General features: G+C 40.8%; 1 protein-coding gene across 1 annotated transcript; it reads right to left on the bottom strand.

The window, feature by feature from the left end:
• Positions 1-1,479: 1,479 nt before the first annotated feature.
• Positions 1,480-2,445, bottom strand: LOC148932597 (uncharacterized). Its single transcript, XM_089065175.1, has one exon. It carries the CDS (start codon positions 2,443-2,445, stop codon positions 1,480-1,482), a length of 966 nt encoding a protein of 321 aa, XP_088921301.1.
• Between the last annotated feature and the right edge of the window lie 17,808 nt (positions 2,446-20,253).

The raw sequence follows: 20,253 nt of genomic DNA, 5'->3' as shown, positions 1-20,253 counted from the left end.
TCCTCCTTCGGCGGTTGGGCGACAAATCTGGTCCCAACTGATCCAATGGGTCCTTTTCTTCTCGTGTGATGATCCCCAAAAGAACCGAGCCATGAGCTGATCCAGTTGTTTAAGTACGCTAAGTGTTGGCTCGATGGCTTGAAAGATGTGGATCGGGATCGCTTCGAGGGTGCTTTTGATGAGCGTGAGCCTTCCCCCAAAGGACAGGTGTCGGTGGGCCCACCCCGAGATCCTGTTGGCGATCTTTTCCCGAAGAAACATGAACATCTCTGTGCGTTTGGCACCACGATAGATAGGCACTCCCAAGTAAGTACAAGGAAACGAACCCGGAGAGAAGCCTCCTTCCCGCTGAATAGGGGTGGACCATCCCACGTGCGCCTCCGCGATGTAGAAATTCCTTTTGCCGAGGTTAATCTGCTGCCCGGAAACCGCCTCATACTCGGTGAGGCAAGCTCGAAGTTGACGCAAGGCAGGTGTCGCTGCTTGCGTGAAAATAATGATGTCATCGGCATAGGCAAGGTGGCTGATCTCCATGCACCGACGAGCCGCCTTGAATGTCATTTCTCTCTTGCCCAGAATGAGCCTATCAATGGCTTTTGACAGATATTCCGCTGCAATCACAAACAAAGCCGGGGAGATGGGGTCACCTTGTCTGAGCCCCCGCGTGGATTTGAAGAAGCCTGAGGGGGCACCATTAATGAGGATAGAAAACCAGCACGATCCCACACATCTATCAATAAGGGACAGCCAAGCTTCCGGGAATCCCATGCACCTAAGGACTTGAATAAGGAACGGCCATTGAACGCGATCATAGGCCTTAGCCATATCAATTTTAATCGCAACATTTGGGGCTGGTGAACATCTGTGGAGTTCATGAAACATCTCTTGGGCAAGGAGGACATTGTCATGGAGGAGTCGCCCTTTCACAAAGCCACTTTGGTTAGGGGAGATAACCAACGGGAGGAGGGGGGTGATTCTCGCTGTAAGGATTTTGGTAATGATTTTGTTGATGACGTTGCAAAGACTAATGGGGCGATAATCAGCCCAAGTCTCTGGGAGGGTTTTCTTTGGGATGAGGACAATGCTTGTCGCCGTGATGCTACGGGGTAAGAAGGCCCCGTTGAAGAACTGTTGAACTGCCGCAATAACATCCGAGCCAACAATGCTCCAACAAGATTGGTAGAAGGTAGCCGAGAAACCATCCGGACCAGGTGTGCTATCCCCGGAAATATCAAACACCGCTCTCTTCACTTCATCCGCATCCGGAGGTTCGGAGAGGGCCTCGAGTTGGGCTGAATGGAGAAGTGGCTGTATAAGAGTCGGGTCCATCTCGGCAAGGGCTGGGGCGTCAGGAGCAAGGAGGTTTTTAAAGAAATCAACCGCAGAGCTTTTAATCTCCAAATCATCAGTAAGCTCTATACCGTTCACTTGGATTTTATGGATGCGAAGCCTAACCCTTTTTTGCTTCACCCAGCTTTGCTAGAATCTAGTGTTTTTGTCTCCCTCCGCAAGCCATTTCATGGCTGCTTTTTGTCGCCAGAAATCCTCCTCCATCTTTAGACATAGGATGTAGGTAGCAATGGCTTTGTTGATCGTCGTCCTATTTGTGGGCGAGGGATCAGCTTCAAAATTAGCTTGAGCTGTAGCAATCTCCCCCTCCATGATCCTAATGTTGGCATGGATGTTGCCAAACACCTCTCTATTCCACCTCTTGAGGGTCTTCTTCACTTTGGCAAGTTTGATTTGGAGCCCAAGAAGACCGTGTGCACCCGAGGGCTGATCCCACACCTCCCGGACCAGATCCAAGAAACCTTCATGCCGTGTCCACATATTTTGAAATCGGAAGGCACTTCCCGTTGACGTGGTGTTCAACAATTTGCAACGGACAAGAACCGGGCCATGATCCGAGGACACCCGAGGCAGGTTTGTCACCCTAGAGGCCTCAAAGATCCTAGCCCACATCTCGCTGACCAAGACCCTATCCAACCTCTCAAAAAGCCCATTCTTAGCCCAAGTGTATTCCGAGCCATCAAAGCCCAGGTCCAGCAATCTGCAATACTCAATAGTTTCCGCAAAGTCGACCATTTCGGCTTGTCGGTTGGTATCGCTACCAGCCCTATCTCCCGGGGTTAAAATGGTATTGAAATCCCCCCCGATCATCCACGGAGATCCATCAAAGCTGTTTGAGAGTTCCCTCATTTTATCCCAAAGCAAGTATCTTTCCACCCTCGCACACTTAGCATAGACGGCCGAGATGGCAATGTGATTAGCTAGTCGCGGAGATGTAAAGCGGCCATGTAGGATCTGCTCCGAGTCATCTTCGACAACAAAATCAGCCCCTTCTTTCACAAAGATCCAGATCTTTCCATTGGTGTTGGAGCCTTTGAAGACTAGCCCCAAAGCCTTGGAGTATCGATCCGGGTTTGGAAGAGTGAGCGGCTCCATTATTGCAAGAAAATCAACATTGAAATTTTTAATTAATCGTTTAAGGACGTTTTGGGTAGGCGCGTTAGCGATTCCCCGAACGTTCCAAAACAAGAAATTGATAGACATAATTAACAAGGTAAGATCGTACCCGGCGAGGGGGAGGGCCCGCCTTGAAATTCAGTGATTTGTAAATCAGCGCCCCCTTCGATGTTTGGAGGGAACGTTGCATTAGCCCCGGGGCCATGTTGCACTTCCATCTCCGAGGCCTCACTCTCTCCGTTGCCATCAACGTCGAATTCGCCGTTTTCCATAAGAGAGTAGTATTGATTGGAGCTCATATAGCTTCTAAAAGCCGATCCACCACGTCCCCCTTCCGTTGAGTGACGTCCAGCCCCCCTTGAACCTCTTCGGCCATTAAAGGAAGATCCCCGCCCTGCCTGGTTGCCGCCCCTTGAGCTACTAGTAGAACCCCTTTCTTGTGAAATGTGGGCTAAGTCCAAGCCCCCAAAGGATCCCAGTTCCTCACCCTTGTCTCGGTCTCCTCTTCCTCCCTTTGAGCCGGGGTCCCCACCGTAGGCATTGCTTGATTCACCCATGATATCCGGCCCCATCCACGCTGGTTCCTTAGTTTCCTTCCCCTTCGACCCAACGTGAGCATCCTTTATCTTTTCCTGTCCGAGATCATTCTCTTTTGGTATTCGGTGTGGCTGATCTTGTTTCGCTTTCCCATTTTGCTCCCCATGGTGTTTCTGTTTTGGGATGTTGTAGTTCCTCTTTTCCGGCCTTTCCATCTTACCCGCCGCATAGCACACCTCACTCGAGTGTCCCACATGCTTGCACTCTCGGCAATATGAGGGGATCTTTCCCCACTTAACTTGCTGCACCGTTTCGCGCCCACAAATGTCAAGGATGATCTCCTCCGGAGGTGGCTTCGTAATGTCGATCTCAACACAAATACGCGCAAAAGATAGTCTTGTTTTATCGGCTGTAGCACGATCAACTTGTATCGGTGTTCCAAGGAGTTTCCCAATGGCGAATAGGGCAGATTGATCAAAAAGGTGTATGGGGTGGCCAATTAGGTTGCACCAAATTGCCGCAATCGGAGACTCACAATAGGCATCGAAATCCGGCGTCCATTTGAAGACCCTCATGGGATGGCGATCAATATACCAAACTGGAGTGCCTTTCGGACCGCCAAGCATCCGCGCATAGTCCACAATATCCTCAAATTGAACAAGAATGTGTTTTGCATTAATATACTTCCAAGAGAAACTCCGGCCAAATTTAATGTTATCAAGAGCCTTTTGAATTTGAAAAGAGGCTGGAATGGAGTGAGAAAACTTACCCACGATTGCGTACCCGACATTGTCCGCAAGCTTCTGAATTTCGGCTCCGGAGAAGTAGATTGACGGAATGCCGTTTGAGAGGGAGGCGAATCCGATATTCTGAATCTTTTCCGGCACGAAAACTTGTGGGCCATTGGGGTCCGGTCTCTCCCGAATCACATCTGCCATGGTTCTCGGTTTCCCGGCTACACCCTCGACTTCGGCGGCTCCACCAGCCCCATTTGAGTTGTTTGCGCTCATGTTGGTTCTTGCCTTTGTCACACTCGGGATACCATCATTAACCGTGTTTGTAGGCTGCCCGTTCGGGTCCTCCTTATTCCTAGGGATGCCGGTGATTCTCGGGAGCCTGATAACTCCCCCATCGAGATGGAGTACAGCCGGGCCGGGGCTGACCCCCTCCCCGATCAATGGTGTCTTCACGAGAGGGTTCGGAGTGGCTGTTGAGTCCATTGGTTCTTGTGCGCTCTCAAGCATTCTCGGCCATACCGAGTCCTTCCCCCGCTGCACCGCGCCCATCTCGAATGAGTCACGGATTTTCAAGGTCCGGCCTTTGCCGAGAGGGGGAAACTCTTCTAGAGATGGGATGAACGTTGCTAGAGGCGTTGGCATTGGTGTTGAGGTTGGTGGAGGTAGGTTTTCGTGTAGCACAACAGCAAGGTGACCTATCTCCGGTGGGCCTCCGGCGAGAAGGGGTTGAGCCGCGGCTGTATCAAGCATTTCCGCCGAGGTCAAAGATGCAAGCTGCAAGATGGTGTCACTTTTTGGCTGCATTGGGTTTGCAACGGCTAGTACTCCATGTGATTCTTCATTGTGGCAAGCCTCCAAGCCTCTTTCAAAAAGTAAGTTTGTCTTTAGGTCTTTTTTGGGAAGGTTGACTATCTCACCAACCACCACTCCATTTTCATTGGTGGATGCATCCAGCTTTGACCAAGATTTGAACACCTTATTATCTTCATCCGGTCCGGCAGGCACGACGGCGCCGGCGACCTTGCCGGAATCCGGGGAGACTTCGAAGGCAATGGTCGGAGGGGTGCAAGCAAGCTCCATTTCAGCTATCACGTCAAGCCCTTCATGAGAATTGCTCTCCTTTGCTGCATAGGCCGTTCCAGCCGCAAAAATCGGGCCTTTGCACGTCGGAGCTTCCAAATTCCGGCTAGACACTCCAAAATCAATCCTTTTTCGAAGTTGTTTATCTTCCGGGAGGGGTGAGAGGTCTAGCCGTTTCCGGCCATTACCTTTAGTTAGCGGCATCGGAGTGTTCTTCCGAGACTTAAGCCTTGTCTTGGCTGCCGATTTTCTAGTCATTCCTTCCGGTGGTGGGGCCTGGTTTGACCGGAAGACCATCAAATGGTCCGGGATAGATGTGCCTTCATCGTTAGCTTGGGCGTTGGTAGCGGTTGGTGTCGACAAACTCGACATGGCCGAGCCCCTCGAGAGCCGGGGGAGAGGCTGGGCGCGGCAGCTCGTGTTCGGGGGGGTCGGGGGGTGAGAGAGGAGAGGTGGTCGGAAAAGATGATCGGACGTTGGTCGGCGGTGGGACGTCACCGGCAGGGCAGTCACCGGAGGACCATTACACTAGAGAGAGAGCTAGAGAGACTTAACACCTCGCATCCTATGTCGCAAAGTGTTCCCAGGATTGAGTTCTTGTACTGTTGAGATAATATTCTTTTCAAGTTGTTGATTGTTGAGACACTCTGATTTTATTCGAGCTATTCCCATTTATTTCGAGCTATGGTCGAGTTTCGTTGTTTTCCCCTTTCTTCCCCTCTTCTTTAATCCTCCCCTAGTCGCGATTCAATCGTGTTTTCTATCCTTAGAAAATGCGGTCGTGACAAATTGGTATCAGAGCAATTTTTCTTTCCGCTCTGAACCCGAGAGTCTTTTTCAGCGTTAGTCTAGTTTCGTTTCACTAGACTAAACAGTTTTAGTATTGAAGGCTCACCACGCTCAACCGAGAAAGAGGTAATTTATTTTAATGAGAAAAGGAAGTAGAAAATTTTTGAGAAAGAAAGAAGAGAAATTTTTTGTAAGAATGAGGAAGTAAAATCTTTCCGTGAGGGACTGATTTCAAACTGAGAAGAGTATTTGCTATATTTAAGAAAAAAGAGCGAGTTTTGAAGAGGAATGATGAGTTTGAGTTTGAGTTTGGGTTGAGTTTGAATTTTGAGTTTGAAAGTGAGAGAAACAGTTCAATTTTTTTTAAGATAAGTTGAGAGTTTTATGATGATGTTTGTTTCGAGTCAAAACCTTTTAAAGTTTGAAAGTAAAGGCTTTTGAGTTTGGAGAAAATGTGTGAGTTTCAAATATATTTTGAGTTTCAAGAGAAAACGAGTAACTTTTGTTTCTTTCGAAGAGCTTGGATTGTGGAAGCGGACGAGAAACGCGAAGGTGCTCCGACATAGGATGCGAGGTGTTATGTGTTTATGCATGTTTAATTATGTGAGATATGAATGACGTTTTTATGTAATGGTTTGTAGATGTTGAGGTATGAGGTAGATTATGAAATTGTTGATGGAAGTGAAGTATGAGACAATGAGCTTTGCGTGCGAACATAGAGTAACTAAGAGATAGGCTAGGATGAACATGCTCGAATTTTGTTAAGATGTTTCAGCTGCAACCCCACTTTCCTGAGTGATAAGATTAACTAAAATCTGTAGTTGAGCTCGAGTTAAGATGGATAGTTACAATTTCCTATCATTTTCCCTAAACCTTAAAAACAAGGAGAATACAAAACGATGTTGCGTGTGATAAGGAGTTCAAGAAGAAAAGAAGTTCAAAATGAAAAAAAATTTCAGACGAGAAAGAGTGTGAGACAAAAGGAGATGCCAAGTGATGTAACCATGCAACGACGAGAGATCGTACTCGCGATTTAAATTTGTATAGGCTAATCTTGCGTAATTTGCTAAAAGTGGCGACACGACAGAGGGAACCTTTAGAGCATGCACGGGGATGATTAAAATATTCTACGAGAATGACATTTGTGACATTACAAAAATATTATGAAGATACAACCTTTAACTATAGTTATTAGTTTTATCAATACGAGGAAGCTGCTTGGAAATGGAAAGACAAGATGATGGAGAATAATGCTATTCGAAGGACGTAACCAAATTTCGGGATGAAATTTTTGTTAAGATGGGTAGATTGTAACACCCCGACTTTTTCCACCTTTCTTTTTGTTCTTAAAGGGATGTCGTTTGAGCACAGGGAAATTTTTGCACCTTTGTTTACTTTTATCGAGGAATGATACACGATTCTTGAGGAGAAATTAGAAATTATATTTTTTTCTCAAATATAAATGAGTGGTCAAAGAATAAAATTTAGGGCTTATCTTTGTTTATTTTAGTAATACATCCGAGCCCAATCCTTTTGAGTGTATTCTGGGAGAAGCCCAAATTTCCTTCAAATCTTTCTTCCACTCCCAATTCTAAACGGCTTCATCCTTATCCCACCGCCTTAAATATCTCCAACTAAAAATCGGATATTTTTGATATATCTTTCCCCCAACAATAGCAATCCGTTTTATATATATATACTCTCCACACGATTTCACGTTTCATCACATTCAAATCTGAGAGAGAGAAAATAGAGGAGTAGGGAGAAAGCCGTGAGTAGAGACCAAGATTTTTCTGCAGGGTTTATTTTCGCAAGCGAGTTAAGGCAGAGTGAGAATTTTCAAGTTAAGAATATTAAGAGAACGAGGTGGCCTTTCTATCCTACATTATTGTGTAGGCTAACTTTTAAATTTACGCAATATCTTTCAAGTATGAGTTATGTGCTTAAAATTCAAATATGTTGTGTCATGCCGTATTTTGTTTTTAAGGATGTGCCACTATCTGATCGCCCTAGTGGGGAGTGAGTCCCTACTAGAAGTTTTGAGTTTAATCGAATTCGGGTTTGTCTAGGGAGTGAGTCCCTATTCAAGCTAGTGTAAACAGAGGGGATCGTGCGCTAGCTTTCGAGTTGGCCGGTGCGGTGATCGAGAATGTGGCCACGTTCTCTTTTCACATATGAGGTTCAGATATGGTATGAGGAGAGAGAAAAATGGGCTTTAGCCATACTTTTGAGCGAGAAATGTTTTGGTGACTTGGTCTTTTGTAAAACACCGAGTTCACTTTTAAATGCTGACACAATATTTTGTTGAATTATTTTGGCACGTGTTCACTGGGTACATCAGGTACTCAGCCCTGCATATGTTTTAAAAATGTGCAGGAAATATAAGTGTTCAGAATGTGTCATGTCTTCACACGTGGCATATTCCTCTCGAATGCTTCCGTTGAGTAGTTATCTTTCTTTTGAGTTCTTGTACTGTTGAGATAATATTCTTTTCAAGTTGTTGATTGTTGAGACACTCTGATTTTATTCGAGCTATTCCCATTTATTTCGAGCTATGGTCGAGTTTCGTTGTTTTCCCCTTTCTTCCCCTCTTCTTTAATCCTCCCCTAGTCGCGATTCAACCGTGTTTTCTATCCTTAGAAAATGCGGTCGTGACAAATTGGTATCAGAGCAATTTTTCTTTCCGCTCTGGACCCGAGAGTCTTTTTCAGCGTTAGTCTAGTTTCGTTTCACTAGACTAAACAGTTTTAGTATTGAAGGCTCACCACGCTCAACCGAGAAAGAGGTAATTTACTTTAATGAGAAAAGGAAGTAGAAAATTTTTGAGAAAGAAAGAAGAGAAATTTTTTGTAAGAATGAGGAAGTAAAATCTTTCCGTGAGGGACTGATTTCAAACTGAGAAGAGTATTTGCTATGTTTAAGAAAAGAGCGAGTTTTGAAGAGGAATGATGAGTTTGAGTTTGAGTTTGGGTTGAGTTTGAATTTTGAGTTTGAAAGTGAGAGAGACAGTTCAATTTTTTTTAAGATAAGTTGAGAGTTTTATGATGATGTTTGTTTCGAGTCAAAACCTTTTAAAGTTTGAAAGTAAAGGCTTTTTGAGTTTGGAGAAAATGTGTGAGTTTCAAATATATTTTGAGTTTCAAGAGAAAACGAGTAACTTTTGTTTCTTTCGAAGAGCTTGGATTGTGGAAGCGGACGAGAAACGCGAAGGTACTCCGACATAGGATGCGAGGTGTTATGTGTTTATGCATGTTTAATTATGTGAGATATGAATGACGTTTTTATGTAATGGTTTGTAGATGTTGAGGTATGAGGTAGATTATGAAATTGTTGATGGAAGTGAAGTATGAGACAATGAGCTTTGCGTGCGAACATAGAGTAACTAAGAGATAGGCTAGGATGAACATGCTCGAATTTTGTTAAGAAGTTTCAGCTGCAACCCCACTTTCCTGAGTGATAAGATTAACTAAAATCTGTAGTTGAGCTCGAGTTAAGATGGGTAGTTACAATTTCCTATCATTTTCCCTAAACCTTAAAAACAAGGAGAATACAAAACGATGTTGCGTGTGATAAGGAGTTCAAGAAGAAAAGAAGTTCAAAATGAAAAAAAATTTCAGACGAGAAAGAGTGTGAGACAAGAGGAGATGCCAAGTGATGTAACCATGCAACGACGAGAGATCGTACTCGCGATTTAAATTTGTATAGGCTAATCTTGCGTAATTTGCTAAGAGTGGCGACACGACAGAGGGAACCTTTAGAGCATGCACGGGGATGATTAAAGTATTCTACGAGAATGATATTTGTGACATTACAAAAATATTATGAAGATACAACCTTTAACTATAGTTATTAGTTTTATCAATACGAGGAAGCTGCTTGGAAATGGAAAGACAAGATGATGGAGAATAATGCTATTCGAAGGACGTAACCAAATTTCGGGATGAAATTTTTGTTAAGATGGGTAGATTGTAACACCCCGACTTTTTCCACCTTTCTTTTTGTTCTTAAAGGGATGTCGTTTGAGCACCGGGAAATTTTTGCACCTTTGTTTACTTTTATCGAGGAATGATACACGATTCTTGAGGAGAAATTAGAAATTATATTTTTTTCTCAAATATAAATGAGTGGTCAAAGAATAAAATTTAGGGCCTATCTTTGTTTATTTTAGTAATACATCCGAGCCCAATCCTTTTGAGTGTATTCTGGGAGAAGCCCAAATTTCCTTCAAATCTTTCTTCCACTCCCAATTCTAAACGGCTTCATCCTTATCCCACCGCCTTAAATATCTCCAACTAAAAATCGGATATTTTTGATATATCTTTCCCCCAACAATAGCAATCCGTTTTATATATATATACTCTCCACACGATTTCACGTTTCATCACATTCAAATCTGAGAGAGAGAAAATAGAGGAGTAGGGAGAAAGCCGTGAGTAGAGACCAAGATTTTTCTGCAGGGTTTATTTTCGCAAGCGAGTTAAGGCAGAGTGAGAATTTTCAAGTTAAGAATATTAAGAGAACGAGGTGGCCTTTCTATCCTACATTATTGTGTAGGCTAACTTTTAAATTTACGCAATATCTTTCAAGTATGAGTTATGTGCTTAAAATTCAAATATGTTGTGTCATGCCGTATTTTGTTTTTAAGGATGTGCCACTATCTGATCGCCCTAGTGGGGAGTGAGTCCCTACTAGAAGTTTTGAGTTTAATCGAATTCGGGTTTGTCTAGGGAGTGAGTCCCTATTCAAGCTAGTGTAAACAGAGGGGATCGTGCGCTAGCTTTCGAGTTGGCCGGTGCGGTGATCGAGAATGTGGCCACGTTCTCTTTTCACATATGAGGTTCAGATATGGTATGAGGAGAGAGAAAAATGGGCTTCAGCCATACTTTTGAGCGAGAAATGTTTTGGTGACTTGGTCTTTTGTAAAACACCGAGTTCACTTTTAAATGCTGACACAATATTTTGTTGAATTATTTTGGCACGTGTTCACTGGGTACATCAGGTACTCAGCCCTGCATATGTTTTAAAAATGTGCAGGAAATATAAGTGTTCAGAATGTGTCATGTCTTCACACGTGGCATATTCCTCTCGAATGCTTCCGCTGAGTAGTTATCTTTCTTTTGAGTTCTTGTACTGTTGAGATAATATTCTTTTCAAGTTGTTGATTGTTGAGACACTCTGATTTTATTCGAGCTATTCCCATTTATTTCGAGCTATGGTCGAGTTTCGTTGTTTTCCCCTTTCTTCCCCTCTTCTTTAATCCTCCCCTAGTCGCGATTCAACCGTGTTTTCTATCCTTAGAAAATGCGGTCGTGACAAATTGGTATCAGAGCAATTTTTCTTTCCGCTCTGGACCCGAGAGTCTTTTTCAGCGTTAGTCTAGTTTCGTTTCACTAGACTAAACAGTTTTAGTATTGAAGGCTCACCACGCTCAACCGAGAAAGAGGTAATTTACTTTAATGAGAAAAGGAAGTAGAAAATTTTTGAGAAAGAAAGAAGAGAAATTTTTTGTAAGAATGAGGAAGTAAAATCTTTCCGTGAGGGACTGATTTCAAACTGAGAAGAGTATTTGCTATGTTTAAGAAAAGAGCGAGTTTTGAAGAGGAATGATGAGTTTGAGTTTGAGTTTGGGTTGAGTTTGAATTTTGAGTTTGAAAGTGAGAGAGACAGTTCAATTTTTTTTAAGATAAGTTGAGAGTTTTATGATGATGTTTGTTTCGAGTCAAAACCTTTTAAAGTTTGAAAGTAAAGGCTTTTTGAGTTTGGAGAAAATGTGTGAGTTTCAAATATATTTTGAGTTTCAAGAGAAAACGAGTAACTTTTGTTTCTTTCGAAGAGCTTGGATTGTGGAAGCGGACGAGAAACGCGAAGGTACTCCGACATAGGATGCGAGGTGTTATGTGTTTATGCATGTTTAATTATGTGAGATATGAATGACGTTTTTATGTAATGGTTTGTAGATTTTGAGGTATGAGGTAGATTACGAAATTGTTGATGGAAGTGAAGTATGAGACAATGAGCTTTGCGTGCGAACATAGAGTAACTAAGAGATAGGCTAGGATGAACATGCTCGAATTTTGTTAAGAAGTTTCAGCTGCAACCCCACTTTCCTGAGTGATAAGATTAACTAAAATCTGTAGTTGAGCTCGAGTTAAGATGGGTAGTTACAATTTCCTATCATTTTCCCTAAACCTTAAAAACAAGGAGAATACAAAACGATGTTGCGTGTGATAAGGAGTTCAAGAAGAAAAGAAGTTCAAAATGAAAAAAAATTTCAGACGAGAAAGAGTGTGAGACAAGAGGAGATGCCAAGTGATGTAACCATGCAACGACGAGAGATCGTACTCGCGATTTAAATTTGTATAGGCTAATCTTGCGTAATTTGCTAAAAGTGGCGACACGACGGAGGGAACCTTTAGAGCATGCACGGGGATGATTAAAGTATTCTACGAGAATGACATTTGTGACATTACAAAAATATTATGAAGATACAACCTTTAACTATAGTTATTAGTTTTATCAATACGAGGAAGCTGCTTGGAAATGGAAAGACAAGATGATGGAGAATAATGCTATTCGAAGGACGTAACCAAATTTCGGGATGAAATTTTTGTTAAGATGGGTAGATTGTAACACCCCGACTTTTTCCACCTTTCTTTTTGTTCTTAAAGGGATGTCGTTTGAGCACCGGGAAATTTTTGCACCTTTGTTTTCTTTTATCGAGGAATGATACACGATTCTTGAGGAGAAATTAGAAATTATATTTTTTTCTCAAATATAAATTAGTGGTCAAAGAATAAAATTTAGGGCCTATCTTTGTTTATTTTAGTAATACATCCGAGCCCAATCCTTTTGAGTGTATTCTGGGAGAAGCCCAAATTTCCTTCAAATCTTTCTTCCACTCCCAATTCTAAACGGCTTCATCCCTATCCCACCGCCTTAAATATCTCCAACTAAAAATCGGATCTTTTTGATATATCTTTCCCCCAACAATAGCAATCCGTTTTATATATATATACTCTCCACACGATTTCACGTTTCATCACATTCAAATCTGAGAGAGAGAGAAAATAGAGGAGTAGGGAGAAAGTCGTGAGTAGAGACCAAGATTTTTCTGCAGGGTTTATTTTCGCAAGCGAGTTAAGGCAGAGTGAGAATTTTCAAGTTAAGAATGTTAAGAGAACAAGGTGGCCTTTCTATCCTACATTATTGTGTAGGCTAAGTTTTAAATTTACGCAATATCTTTCAAGTATGAGTTATGTGCTTAAAATTCAAATATGTTGTGTCATGCCGTATTTTGTTTTTAAGGATGTGCCACTATCTGATCGCCCTAGTGGGGAGTGAGTCCCTACTAGAAGTTTTGAGTTTAATCGAATTCGGGTTTGTCTAGGGAGTGAGTCCCTATTCAAGCTAGTGTAAACAGAGGGGATCGTGCGCTAGCTTTCGAGTTGGCCGGTGCGGTGATCGAGAATGTGGCCACGTTCTCTTTTCACATATGAGGTTCAGATATGGTATGAGGAGAGAGAAAAATGGGCTTCAGCCATACTTTTGAGCGAGAAATGTTTTGGTGACTTGGTCTTTTGTAAAACACCGAGTTCACTTTTAAATGCTGACACAATATTTTGTTGAATTATTTTGGCACGTGTTCACTGGGTACATCAGGTACTCAGCCCTGCATATGTTTTAAAAATGTGCAGGAAATATAAGTGTTCAGAATGTGTCATGTCTTCACACGTGGCATATTCCTCTCGAATGCTTCCGCTGAGTAGTTATCTTTCTTTTGAGTTCTTGTACTGTTGAGATAATATTCTTTTCAAGTTGTTGATTGTTGAGACACTCTGATTTTATTCGAGCTATTCCCATTTATTTCGAGCTATGGTCGAGTTTCGTTGTTTTCCCCTTTCTTCCCCTCTTCTTTAATCCTCCCCTAGTCGCGATTCAACCGTGTTTTCTATCCTTAGAAAATGCGGTCGTGACAAATTGGTATCAGAGCAATTTTTCTTTCCGCTCTGGACCCGAGAGTCTTTTTCAGCGTTAGTCTAGTTTCGTTTCACTAGACTAAACAGTTTTAGTATTGAAGGCTCACCACGCTCAACCGAGAAAGAGGTAATTTACTTTAATGAGAAAAGGAAGTAGAAAATTTTTGAGAAAGAAAGAAGAGAAATTTTTTGTAAGAATGAGGAAGTAAAATCTTTTCGTGAGGGACTGATTTCAAACTGAGAAGAGTATTTGCTATGTTTAAGAAAAGAGCGAGTTTTGAAGAGGAATGATGAGTTTGAGTTTGAGTTTGGGTTGAGTTTGAATTTTGAGTTTGAAAGTGAGAGAGACAGTTCAATTTTTTTTAAGATAAGTTGAGAGTTTTATGATGATGTTTGTTTCGAGTCAAAACCTTTTAAAGTTTGAAAGTAAAGGCTTTTTGAGTTTGGAGAAAATGTGTGAGTTTCAAATATATTTTGAGTTTCAAGAGAAAACGAGTAACTTTTGTTTCTTTCGAAGAGCTTGGATTGTGGAAGCGGACGAGAAACGCGAAGGTACTCCGACATAGGATGCGAGGTGTTATGTGTTTATGCATGTTTAATTATGTGAGATATGAATGACGTTTTTATGTAATGGTTTGTAGATTTTGAGGTATGAGGTAGATTACGAAATTGTTGATGGAAGTGAAGTATGAGACAATGAGCTTTGCGTGCGAACATAGAGTAACTAAGAGATAGGCTAGGATGAACATGCTCGAATTTTGTTAAGAAGTTTCAGCTGCAACCCCACTTTCCTGAGTGATAAGATTAACTAAAATCTGTAGTTGAGCTCGAGTTAAGATGGGTAGTTACAATTTCCTATCATTTTCCCTAAACCTTAAAAACAAGGAGAATACAAAACGATGTTGCGTGTGATAAGGAGTTCAAGAAGAAAAGAAGTTCAAAATGAAAAAAAATTTCAGACGAGAAAGAGTGTGAGACAAGAGGAGATGCCAAGTGATGTAACCATGCAACGACGAGAGATCGTACTCGCGATTTAAATTTGTATAGGCTAATCTTGCGTAATTTGCTAAAAGTGGCGACACGACGGAGGGAACCTTTAGAGCATGCACGGGGATGATTAAAGTATTCTACGAGAATGACATTTGTGACATTACAAAAATATTATGAAGATACAACCTTTAACTATAGTTATTAGTTTTATCAATACGAGGAAGCTGCTTGGAAATGGAAAGACAAGATGATGGAGAATAATGCTATTCGAAGGACGTAACCAAATTTCGGGATGAAATTTTTGTTAAGATGGGTAGATTGTAACACCCCGACTTTTTCCACCTTTCTTTTTGTTCTTAAAGGGATGTCGTTTGAGCACCGGGAAATTTTTGCACCTTTGTTTTCTTTTATCGAGGAATGATACACGATTCTTGAGGAGAAATTAGAAATTATATTTTTTTCTCAAATATAAATTAGTGGTCAAAGAATAAAATTTAGGGCCTATCTTTGTTTATTTTAGTAATACATCCGAGCCCAATCCTTTTGAGTGTATTCTGGGAGAAGCCCAAATTTCCTTCAAATCTTTCTTCCACTCCCAATTCTAAACGGCTTCATCCCTATCCCACCGCCTTAAATATCTCCAACTAAAAATCGGATCTTTTTGATATATCTTTCCCCCAACAATAGCAATCCGTTTTATATATATATACTCTCCACACGATTTCACGTTTCATCACATTCAAATCTGAGAGAGAGAGAAAATAGAGGAGTAGGGAGAAAGTCGTGAGTAGAGACCAAGATTTTTCTGCAGGGTTTATTTTCGCAAGCGAGTTAAGGCAGAGTGAGAATTTTCAAGTTAAGAATGTTAAGAGAACAAGGTGGCCTTTCTATCCTACATTATTGTGTAGGCTAAGTTTTAAATTTACGCAATATCTTTCAAGTATGAGTTATGTGCTTAAAATTCAAATATGTTGTGTCATGCCGTATTTTGTTTTTAAGGATGTGCCACTATCTGATCGCCCTAGTGGGGAGTGAGTCCCTACTAGAAGTTTTGAGTTTAATCGAATTCGGGTTTGTCTAGGGAGTGAGTCCCTATTCAAGCTAGTGTAAACAGAGGGGATCGTGCGCTAGCTTTCGAGTTGGCCGGTGCGGTGATCGAGAATGTGGCCACGTTCTCTTTTCACATATGAGGTTCAGATATGGTATGAGGAGAGAGAAAAATGGGCTTCAGCCATACTTTTGAGCGAGAAATGTTTTGGTGACTTGGTCTTTTGTAAAACACCGAGTTCACTTTTAAATGCTGACACAATATTTTGTTGAATTATTTTGGCACGTGTTCACTGGGTACATCAGGTACTCAGCCCTGCATATGTTTTAAAAATGTGCAGGAAATATAAGTGTTCAGAATGTGTCATGTCTTCACACGTGGCATATTCCTCTCGAATGCTTCCGCTGAGTAGTTATCTTTCTTTTGAGTTCTTGTACTGTTGAGATAATATTCTTTTCAAGTTGTTGATTGTTGAGACACTCTGATTTTATTCGAGCTATTCCCATTTATTTCGAGCTATGGTCGAGTTTCGTTGTTTTCCCCTTTCTTCCCCTCTTCTTTAATCCTCCCCTAGTCGCGATTCAACCGTGTTTTCTATCCTTAGAAAATGCGGTCGTGACAAATTGGTATCAGAGCAATTTTTCTTTCCGCTCTGGACCCGAGAGTCTTTTTCAGCGTTAGTCTAGTTTCGTTTCACTAGACTAAACAGTTTTAGTATTGAAGGCTCACCACGCTCAACCGAGAAAGAGGTAATTTACTTTAATGAGAAAAGGAAGTAGAAAATTTTTGAGAAAGAAAGAAGAGAAATTTTTTGTAAGAATGAGGAAGTAAAATCTTTCCGTGAGGGACTGATTTCAAACTGAGAAGAGTATTTGCTATGTTTAAGAAAAGAGCGAGTTTTGAAGAGGAATGATGAGTTTGAGTTTGAGTTTGGGTTGAGTTTGAATTTTGAGTTTGAAAGTGAGAGAGACAGTTCAATTTTTTTTAAGATAAGTTGAGAGTTTTATGATGATGTTTGTTTCGAGTCAAAACCTTTTAAAGTTTGAAAGTAAAGGCTTTTTGAGTTTGGAGAAAATGTGTGAGTTTCAAATATATTTTGAGTTTCAAGAGAAAACGAGTAACTTTTGTTTCTTTCGAAGAGCTTGGATTGTGGAAGCGGACGAGAAACGCGAAGGTACTCCGACATAGGATGCGAGGTGTTATGTGTTTATGCATGTTTAATTATGTGAGATATGAATGACGTTTTTATGTAATGGTTTGTAGATTTTGAGGTATGAGGTAGATTACGAAATTGTTGATGGAAGTGAAGTATGAGACAATGAGCTTTGCGTGCGAACATAGAGTAACTAAGAGATAGGCTAGGATGAACATGCTCGAATTTTGTTAAGAAGTTTCAGCTGCAACCCCACTTTCCTGAGTGATAAGATTAACTAAAATCTGTAGTTGAGCTCGAGTTAAGATGGGTAGTTACAATTTCCTATCATTTTCCCTAAACCTTAAAAACAAGGAGAATACAAAACGATGTTGCGTGTGATAAGGAGTTCAAGAAGAAAAGAAGTTCAAAATGAAAAAAAATTTCAGACGAGAAAGAGTGTGAGACAAGAGGAGATGCCAAGTGATGTAACCATGCAACGACGAGAGATCGTACTCGCGATTTAAATTTGTATAGGCTAATCTTGCGTAATTTGCTAAAAGTGGCGACACGACGGAGGGAACCTTTAGAGCATGCACGGGGATGATTAAAGTATTCTACGAGAATGACATTTGTGACATTACAAAAATATTATGAAGATACAACCTTTAACTATAGTTATTAGTTTTATCAATACGAGGAAGCTGCTTGGAAATGGAAAGACAAGATGATGGAGAATAATGCTATTCGAAGGACGTAACCAAATTTCGGGATGAAATTTTTGTTAAGATGGGTAGATTGTAACACCCCGACTTTTTCCACCTTTCTTTTTGTTCTTAAAGGGATGTCGTTTGAGCACCGGGAAATTTTTGCACCTTTGTTTTCTTTTATCGAGGAATGATACACGATTCTTGAGGAGAAATTAGAAATTATATTTTTTTCTCAAATATAAATTAGTGGTCAAAGAATAAAATTTAGGGCCTATCTTTGTTTATTTTAGTAATACATCCGAGCCCAATCCTTTTGAGTGTATTCTGGGAGAAGCCCAAATTTCCTTCAAATCTTTCTTCCACTCCCAATTCTAAACGGCTTCATCCTTATCCCACCGCCTTAAATATCTCCAACTAAAAATCGGATCTTTTTGATATATCTTTCCCCCAACAATAGCAATCCGTTTTATATATATATACTCTCCACACGATTTCACGTTTCATCACATTCAAATCTGAGAGAGAGAAAATAGAGGAGTAGGGAGAAAGTCGTGAGTAGAGACCAAGATTTTTCTGCAGGGTTTATTTTCGCAAGCGAGTTAAGGCAGAGTGAGAATTTTCAAGTTAAGAATGTTAAGAGAACAAGGTGGCCTTTCTATCCTACATTATTGTGTAGGCTAACTTTTAAATTTACGCAATATCTTTCAAGTATGAGTTATGTGCTTAAAATTCAAATATGTTGTGTCATGCCGTATTTTGTTTTTAAGGATGTGCCACTATCTGATCGCCCTAGTGGGGAGTGAGTCCCTACTAGAAGTTTTGAGTTTAATCGAATTCGGGTTTGTCTAGGGAGTGAGTCCCTATTCAAGCTAGTGTAAACAGAGGGGATCGTGCGCTAGCTTTCGAGTTGGCCGGTGCGGTGATCGAGAATGTGGCCACGTTCTCTTTTCACGTATGAGGTTCAGATATGGTATGAGGAGAGAGAAAAATGGGCTTCAGCCATAGTTTTGAGCGAGAAATGTTTTGGTGACTTGGTCTTTTGTAAAACACCGAGTTCACTTTTAAATGCTGACACAATATTTTGTTGAATTATTTTGGCACGTGTTCACTGGGTACATCAGGTACTCAGCCCTGCATATGTTTTAAAAATGTGCAGGAAATATAAGTGTTCAGAATGTGTCATGTCTTCACACGTGGCATATTCCTCTCGAATGCTTCCGCTGAGTAGTTATCTTTCTTTTGAGTTCTTGTACTGTTGAGATAATATTCTTTTCAAGTTGTTGATTGTTGAGACACTCTGATTTTATTCGAGCTATTCCCATTTATTTCGAGCTATGGTCGAGTTTCGTTGTTTTCCCCTTTCTTCCCCTCTTCTTTAATCCTCCCCTAGTCGCGATTCAACCGTGTTTTCTATCCTTAGAAAATGCGGTCGTGAGAAATTGGTATCAGAGCAATTTTTCTTTCCGCTCTGGACCCGAGAGTCTTTTTCAGCGTTAGTCTAGTTTCGTTTCACTAGACTAAACAGTTTTAGTATTGAAGGCTCACCACGCTCAACCGAGAAAGAGGTAATTTACTTTAATGAGAAAAGGATGTAGAAAATTTTTGAGAAAGAAAGAAGAGAAAATTTTTGTAAGAATGAGGAAGTAAAATCTTTCCGTGAGGGACTGATTTCAAACTGAGAAGAGTATTTGCTCTGTTTAAGAAAAGAGCGAGTTTTGAAGAGGAATGATGAGTTTGAGTTTGAGTTTGGGTTGAGTTTGAATTTTGAGTTTGAAAGTGAGAGAGACAGTTCAATTTTTTTTATGATAAGTTGAGAGTTTTATGATGATGTTTGTTTCGAGTCAAAACCTTTTAAAGTTTGAAAGTAAAGGCTTTTTGAGTTTGGAGAAAATGTGTGAGTTTCAAATATATTTTGAGTTTCAAGAGAAAACGAGTAACTTTTGTTTCTTTCGAAGAGCTTGGATTGTGGAAGCGGACGAGAAACGCGAAGGTACTCCGACATAGGATGCGAGGTGTTATGTGTTTATGCATGTTTAATTATGTGAGATATGAATGACGTTTTTATGTAATGGTTTGTAGATGTTGAGGTATGAGGTAGATTATGAAATTGTTGATGGAAGTGAAGTATGAGACAATGAGCTTTGCGTGCGAACATAGAGTAACTAAGAGATAGGCTAGGATGAACATGCTCGAATTTTGTTAAGAAGTTTCAGCTGCAACCCCACTTTCCTGAGTGATAAGATTAACTAAAATCTGTAGTTGAGCTCGAGTTAAGATGGGTAGTTACAATTTCCTATCATTTTCCCTAAACCTTAAAAACAAGGAGAATACAAAACGTTGTTGCGTGTGATAAGGAGTTCAAGAAGAAAAGAAGTTCAAAATGAAAAAAAATTTCAGACGAGAAAGAGTGTGAGACAAGAGGAGATGCCAAGTGATGTAACCATGCAACGACGAGAGATCGTACTCGCGATTTAAATTTGTATAGGCTAATCTTGCGTAATTTGCTAAAAGTGGCGACACGACAGAGGGAACCTTTAGAGCATGCACGGGGATGATTAAAGTATTCTACGAGAATGACATTTGTGACATTACAAAAATATTATGAAGATACAACCTTTAACTATAGTTATTAGTTTTATCAATACGAGGAAGCTGCTTGGAAATGGAAAGACAAGATGATGGAGAATAATGCTATTCGAAGGACGTAACCAAATTTCGGGATGAAATTTTTGTTAAGATGGGTAGATTGTAACACCCCGACTTTTTCCACCTTTCTTTTTGTTCTTAA

Source organism: Salvia hispanica, chromosome 2, assembly GCF_029641045.1.
Source record: "Salvia hispanica isolate PSC_SH4W2 chromosome 2, Shi_PSC_v1, whole genome shotgun sequence".
Classification (NCBI taxonomy): Eukaryota; Viridiplantae; Streptophyta; class Magnoliopsida; order Lamiales; family Lamiaceae; genus Salvia; species Salvia hispanica.
This window is presented reverse-complemented; position numbering and strand designations above follow the sequence as displayed.